The sequence below is a fragment of the Trachymyrmex septentrionalis genome, unplaced genomic scaffold (assembly GCF_001594115.1).
Source record: "Trachymyrmex septentrionalis isolate Tsep2-gDNA-1 unplaced genomic scaffold, Tsep1.0 scaffold15, whole genome shotgun sequence".
NCBI classification, from domain to species: Eukaryota; Metazoa; Arthropoda; class Insecta; order Hymenoptera; family Formicidae; genus Trachymyrmex; species Trachymyrmex septentrionalis.
The window spans coordinates 1264715-1273116 of NW_017304653.1; the positions used below are offsets into that span (position 1 = coordinate 1264715).

Genomic DNA, 8402 nt, shown 5'->3' on the forward strand with positions numbered 1-8402 from the left:
TTTTTCAAAACATTGAGATTAAAGAACATCGATTCAATAACGCGTCGAAGATTAATGCCGTAAAAACAGTAAAATAGTTTAATTTAGATGTCGACTTCTATTAAAGTCAAATCCCCAACACAAGTTTTCTTATTATTATTAAATACTATTTAGTAGGTATCCAATAATAAAAATATTTCATACAAATATTTCACACACACACACACACACAATAAATCTGAAGATATTAACCTTTTTTTCTTTAACAATATTCGATAGATATTTCAAAAAAATTAAAAAATAGTGAAAAAAATCATAAAATATTCTAAATCGTATTTAAAAGTAATACAACAAACAAAATAAAAAATCTAAACGTTTTTGTCTAAATATTAATATACATATATTAATATACATATATTAATATACATATATTCTCTAAAAATGAATCAGTGTATTATTACTGAAAAAGTAAATATTCACTGATGATTACAGTTATAAGTGTAGCACTGAAGTCAGTAATAATACACTGATTCACTTTTAGAGAGTACATCAAATATATTTAATTAAATTCCTACGACGGGCCAGACAGTTGCTCGTATAGTTATATAAGAGATGGCCATTTATGCAAGTACACCCTATATATAAATATAAATATTAAATATAAATAAATACTACATTATATAATTATATGAATGTATACTACGAAAAATATAATTTCATAATTCAATATAATAATTCATTTATGAACTTCCACTGCGTATAGAAACAATCATACAGGACTAATTAGATGTAGATTCAATTATTCAATTTTAGTTTTAACTTCATTAAAAAGTGTAGTTAAATATTAGATATGATTTATAGCGCATAATTTTGACATCGAGAGAATAGTATTTTCGTGTTGATTTTCTCTTGCATAAATAGGTACGACTGTAACAAACGAACGAAATGTAGATCACCGCGATGCATACGAATCCGAAACGCGACGTTGCGCGAATAGCCTGTCATTATAGTTTGCCAACTCAATTATATCACGTACAACATAATTATATCATGCTTGAATTATACACGTGCAGTAGATATTTCTATTATGTTTCAGCATTGACAGTGAGATTTCTGACAAGGAGATACATCGGAGAATACGATCATCAATCAGGTGAGAAAAGTCTTAGCCTCATAATTATTTGAAATTTGTTTCAAAAATCTAATAGGTGAGAAGTACCCTATGTATCTTGAGACACGCAAATAATTTGAAAGTCACATTTAAGTTAAAAATTAATTGAGAGTATGTACTCAGCTGAGAAGCGAAATGATTATTCGTGTGAAACCTGACACTATTCGAATATTGTTAGATACATATGTGTAACACATTTTCTCTCTTTGATATTCTATTGTATCTCCTCCTATTCTTTCATTCCGTCTTCTATTTTCTCTTCTCTACAACCTCATACTTATATACTTCACTACGATAATTAGAAACATATATTTAACGCACACCTAATGACTATAACCAGTACGCAGTTACCATCGTTGATATTGTTCCAATGCGAATCGAAAATGTCAATATAATTGATTTATTGGACATTAAACTAAAACTAGTACACAAATATTTTTGTTCTTAGTTTGACTTAACACAATCTACTGTTTTTCATGTTGCATCATCATAATCTATATAAGCGCAAAATTGTCGTATTACCAAGCCATAGATATTAACGTAAATGAAATGAGTCTATTACGATATATAGCGAAAATGTCGTAATATAAAAAACTTCAAACTAAATTATCGAATGCAAATTTTTTAAACTGAATATTTAAAAATAATTATTAATTATTATTTGCAATATGCTTTATTATTTATTATCTTTTATAAAGTTGCTGTATTGGGAAAATACATATTTTCTACCACTTTTATCCTTTTTCCTGATATGCTAGCTATTCATTTTAAGATAATGGATCTTTCAAATAAAAGATAAATTGAAAAGAAATTTTTAATCTTTCATTTTTTTCTAACATTTTACATATATATAAGTATATTAAACATAAGTTTTAGATCCGGTTTCACAGAATTACTATATTAAAATAAAATTAAAATAAAAAATAATTAACTTACAGATACGATACGCTGCAGCAGAGTTGTAACACAAACATTACATCTGCAACAAAAATATAGATTCAGAATTAGATAAATAAAGAGAATTATACCCAAATAATTAATATTTCTAAAATAATTATAGATTTTTATTTATTTTCCCAAATAAAAAATTTAACAAAATAACTCTAGATTTCTGAAAAAGCCTACCTTTCATCAGAATTAAATTTTCTAAAATTTAAAGAACAATAGATTAATTTTATTTTCAAGTTATCAAATCGTTAAACATTTTAAATATATTTATATGTATACATTCTTTGTGCATATACATATATATATTTAAAGTTGGATTCCGAATAATATAAGCAGGCACAAATAAACGAACAACTTATTTTAATAAATGCAAATAGTGCCGTTTTGGAAATACCATTTAAATTTATTGCAGGTAGTTATGTTATTTGCGTTTATTTATGCTCTTTCTCTTATATCAAGATCGGATTTGAGACGTACATAAACATTTGCATAACACACAATGAATAACATTACAAATATATTATGTATCATGCATTAACGCACGGAATATGCCATGCGATTATCATGGAAACAAATATCATTAATTACGTAAGTAATAAATCTAATAAATTGTTACTCACCTATAGTTGTTCCGCCGACGCCCGATGCCTCCCAGGCCTGCTCCTCCTCTCTGTCTTTCGGTCGCTTCTTCATGGCAACGAGACTTCGTGGCATCAAGACTCACACACAACACTCGTTCACAAAACACGACTAATTACAATTACCAATTAGACCATTTAGACAAAAAGACAATCGCGAGATACTTTACACGACACTCCCGATGTTGAACTCGCTCGCAAAAGACGGTTAAGGGGACGCTCGATAATAATCAAACTACGACACTCGCACGAAACTCTGTTAACGTGGCACTCCCGTTAACCAAACGTACTACAAACAAGTCATATACGCTCACTTTTACGTTTCGGCAGAAGAATAAAGTGAAGGAATTACATGCGGATGATATTACAATGCGTTTGTTATCTGCGACGTCGCGCGAAGTAAACAAGTGAACGAGTCAAAATGGCGGAACTAATTCAACACGCGGTCAACTTCACGCGGCCGGCAATTCATTGCTGCTCCATGCACTTTCGTGCACTTCTGCTGTACTTTAAATAATAATTCTTCCGCGGTTTAGGGCGATTACTCCTCATATGTTATAACACAAGTAAATCAACGCACATACGAGTTAAAAACAATTATCTATGAAATACAGTATTTGAAGAAATGATTATCGACTGTTGTGTAGCACGCCTTAAATTACATTTAAACGTCTCGAAAGATATAATTTAGCAATAAAGGTTAATATAAGAATACCGAATTTCTTTGGTAATAATATTAAAATTGATATTAACTACATTTTAGTTACTGATTAAAAGCATCGCGATGCTGTTAGATTTGGAGTCAACTCGTTTTATTGCCGCGATTGTTAATAACTGAAAACCTTGATATAATTGTATCGACAACTTGATCCCGAATTCCCGATATCTAAAATAGGTAAAATATTATGTGAGTCAATTTAATAATTAATTATAACCCACCGAATAGTATCTATACATTTAATTAGAATTAATTGATATTTCATGGCATGCAATACATTTCGAAATAAATGCGAAATACATAATATGTATTAATAATCAACCAGTATAGCACAATGTTTGATTACGTAATTACTCCGTATAGCAGATCGTGTTTTATATCCGTTCATCTAATCTCTAATCATTTACACAGAGAATGGATTGGATTAACCGTTCTTACGTTATACTTGTCGCAATTGTATTTCGAGAAATAGGTAATATAATACGATGTTACAGAAGCGACACTACTTGTTCGTTCGAGCGCTATTATGCAAATGATAATACAACGACTCGGCGCGGCAACGTAAACCGACCAGTGCCTTGTGTATGTACGTTAGACTTAACGACATTCATCAGGCGTTGTGTCAGTTAAACGATACAATGAGATTTTAAGACGGAAAACTTATAATGTTTTTTAGCAAGAGATACAGTATAATATAGCGATCATTTTATCTTTGTTTAACATTCTCTCTAAAACTTTTAAAATAAATCTCACTATATATAAAGTACAATCTCACTCTTAAAAATTGAAAATGGTACTACTTTTTCAAGACTAGCTCAATTTTTACTCTTTACAGTGAGATTCTACTTCAAAGAATTTAGAGAGTCGGCAAACAATAAAGATATAGTGATTCACTATGTTACACTGTGTCGTCTCTTGCTGGAAAATGCCCATAAACTTTAAGTTTTAAGCTGTAAGAATTGGCCATATATAGACGACTATTCTTTTCACATTTGACTGCAATTGGCCAATTTCTTATGGCTTAAACTTAATTAAAGCTAATTAAGTTTTATGCCTTAAAATATTAGATGCTGCTTTAGTTCGTCGTCGTTGTAAAATATTCAAAGTATTACAAACTAAACCGAATATGTCGCTCCCTATATTTTAATTCCATTATCGCAACATTTTAACTCCGAAAATTATTAAGATTGCGTTAAGAATTTTTTTTTATACTGTTGAATATTACGCAAGTCAAATAAATTTAATTTAAAACAAATAAGATTTATTAAGTCATTTGTAGAAATATACAATCAGAATTCAATATCGAATATACAATACTGAACTTGTAAATAATACGTGAAATATATTTATTTTTATTAATCAATCGATGTATCAGTTTTCTATTAATGAGTCATTCGAACCAATGTAGTGATTTTACTTTGCGCATTTTATATACAGTGAGAGCAAAAAGTATGCGTACAAGAAAATTTTTTATAAAAAAAGTTTTATTTGTAAAAAATAAACATTAATTAGTAATTTTATATTATACAATAAATACATTCTGTTTTAATAACATAAACAAACGAGCTTTGCCTGTATTTCTGATTTTAGAAGCTTCTCGACTGTACGAATACTTTTTGAGTCCAAACAATACAATTTTTAATTTTCGCTAATTTTTTAGATGATATATTTTCTATAATTAATACACATTTTTTTGGTATATATAATTTTAAGAAACATACTATTTTATTTTTTATAAATAAATTGTTAATTACCCAACAAGAAATGATCGTCAATTAAACGTCGAATCAACGTCAAATTGATGTTGAAATCATCGTATCGATATCGATGTATAATATATATATATGTATGTATATAAATTCATAGTATATACCTGACTCGATGAAAAATACAATAATATAAAATACTATACACAAAAACATAATGCAAAAGATTTTTAATTGTAAAGATTGCTATGAGAATAATTATCACGAATAAATATATTGTGATAAAAAAAATAATCTATGATTACAATTTACTTTTATCTACAACTTTGACTTTGTTTCAAGCAAAACAGCAAACGTTTTGTTTGAAATGCGTATTTGATCTACAAAATGTTAGCAGAAATTAATTACGCGGACTAATATAATATAGATAATCGGATCATTCGTAAGAAATAATTGGTCGTATTTCGAGAGAGAAACCGAAACAATGTGATCATATTCAAACGGACGAAGTAACTGGTTTGCTCACCAAGCGGTTGAATGTGATTGATTGAATTCATAAGTAATTAAGAACCCCAATCATGTTCAATTGCTCGATGAACAAGCTAGCTGCTTTACCAGTTTGAACGCAATATACGGAACAGCTCGTAGCACGACTTGCTCATTCGATCGTTGTCGTGAGAATGACAATACAACGACTCGGTGTAGTGTTGCAACAATGCCCGACCTTATGTACATATTCGACAACAAAATGACGCACACCAAAATTTGTTGTTGTTATAAAATAATATTTAAAGTATTATAAAATAAATGTACGTTTCTTACAAATCGATTCAATGAACAAGATATCGACGCGTTTTGTTTTACGCTTCGTTTTGCGAACCCGTTAGCACTACAAAGATAACATAACATTACAATTAAATCAAATCAGTTTTTGATATCTAAAATGTCTTTGGTTGTCACACCTTAAAAATGGTTGTAGTTGAATTTTTTTTTACATCTAATACTAAAAAACAGTAATTAATTACTTATTTTAAATATTAAAGGCACTATTTAAAGGCACTATTTATGTTTAAAAGATGGAATTTAATATATTATATATAAAGATGGAAAGGCACTATTGTTAAAAAGATGGAATTTAATATATTGTAACGTCAATATCTGTTGCTAATTTTTTATTGACTCGCTTACAAAATTGACGTACATACGCGTGGCAAAGTATATAATGGAATAACGCGTCAGTTTGAAAAATTGCCAGCAACTGTAATCCTCTTCTAAAGCTGCGTATATTCTCCCTCTGCATACCTCAGTCCGCGTTCGTTCTAAATTTATCGAAGACGAATTTGACACTAGACAGGACGGGTACTAATGCGAGGTTGATACTCAAACAAAACTTTTCGTTTTGTAGAAATACATTGCAGACACGGTCGTAGACAGGAGGAAAGCACATGTCATGTTAGCGTCTCAAAGTAAATTTGATCCGAGAAAAATTGTTAAATATTTACGTGGTAGAAAGTTACAGATAATCGTTAAATCTTTTTAACTCATTTAAATTTGCGAGCAATTAGAACAATTCTTTTTTTAAATAAGAATTAAAATATATGGAAATCATATGTTTATGTCATAATCAATGCGAATAATTAATTTTCAATTTTTTTCTTTAAATCATTATGAATTAACTTTGCGAACAGTTCTATCCGGAGAACATTTCTCACACAAAATGTATTATAAAGAAAGAAAAAGAATACATTATTAGTTGTTTGAAAGATAAATTAATAAATGAAATAAGAAGTAAGATAGTAATGCAAACATGTTTTATATTGATATCCTTTCATTGACGCGCTTATTTTTTATCATGTTTGAATGAGTCACACACGAAATTTAAAATAAAATCACAATTACACAAGCAACATTGATTACAAATTCAGGAAAAACAGTTTAAATCAAATTGACTCTACATGAACTCAGGAAATAAACTGAAGTTATTTTGTCATCAAAATGATGTCTTTAACATCATTTAATGTTAAAATGATACGAATAATGTCAGCTTGTTTGCTGGGAATATTTAGATCAAATTTTTCAACAAAATTTTAAGAAAAAACAATTTGAAAATTTAAAAAAATATCACGTTGCTTTAAGATGTTGTAAATAATGAAATCGTGATTTTACTTTTATGTCAAATTTTATATTTATCCTATAAATAATAATTATAATATATCTGCATTAAAAGCGACTCTTATTTTAATTTCTAGAAACCAGATACAAACATGAGGTACTAGTCGACGGGGAACCAATTCTTTTTGAAATTTTAGATACATGTCCAAAGGTAATTTTTGTATCTAATAAAATTTTATTATATAATATATACATAAATAGTTTCTCTAATATAATTTTTTAACATTTAGAGTGAAGATGAACTGCCATCAATGGAAACTTTACAGTGGGCGGACGGCTTGTTGCTGGTCTATTCAATAACCGACAGAAACTCTTTTAATTTTGTTAGAAAGGCAAAAGAGGCTCTTGCAGTAGCTGATCCCGAAGCTGCGATGCCTCTTGCCCTTGTTGGAAATAAAGCTGATATGGTTCATTTAAGACAAGTCAGTGCTGAAGAAGGAGAGATACTAGCAAAGGATTTTGAATGCTGGTTTAGTGAAATAACTGCAGCTGAGCAGGTAATTGCAATTTCTAATAATTTATCACTTTATTCAGAAGTATAGCTTTTTTTTAATAATTACGTAACTTCTACAGGTTGCTCAGGTCGCAGAATCTTTCCACGAATTATGCAGAGAAGTTCTCGCAGCTAGAAGAAGAAACAAACAATCTTTGCTGGATAGAATGCTCGGTGGTAAAGCGACACGCGCTTATTCACGAGGAAAAAGCGACTCTGCTTTACCGAAAGATTAATGTTATTACTTAAAGTACATGCCTGTTACAAATACAAGAAAGAAAAATAATTCTTTAGAATATTGTTAAGTGGAGAATGTGAAAAAAAAATACTAGAACAATCGTATATAATTGCTTCCTAAGCAGAATAAGTCATGATAACATCAAAATGATTCGTTATTAATTAAAGCGGTTTTTGATAACTGTTTTGCATCATTATGATGTTGTAATAAATTGTATTCTGTTTGTGGATTTAATGCACAAGGAATGAAAGAAAAGCAGAGCAACAAATACCAAAGAAAATATAAATTTTCAATTTATAGAAAATGTAATTTAAGGTTAACTGTCACATAAATAATATA

At 29.1% G+C, this 8402-nt stretch overlaps 1 protein-coding gene across 2 annotated transcripts in view; it reads left to right on the forward strand.

Annotated features, from left to right (window-relative positions):
• Nucleotides 1-8384, forward strand: part of LOC108745830 (ras-related and estrogen-regulated growth inhibitor) — a 14731-nt gene extending 6347 nt beyond the window's left edge. For both annotated transcript variants that reach the window (XM_018482215.1, XM_018482216.1), the window contains 4 exons: nucleotides 1076-1132; nucleotides 7410-7483; nucleotides 7563-7829; nucleotides 7906-8384. In XM_018482215.1, coding sequence (XP_018337717.1) covers nucleotides 1076-1132; nucleotides 7410-7483; nucleotides 7563-7829; nucleotides 7906-8061 — 554 coding nt within the window. In that variant the 3' untranslated portion in view covers nucleotides 8062-8384. The remainder of the gene's footprint in view (nucleotides 1-1075; nucleotides 1133-7409; nucleotides 7484-7562; nucleotides 7830-7905) is intronic.
• The last annotated feature ends 18 nt before the right edge of the window (nucleotides 8385-8402 follow it).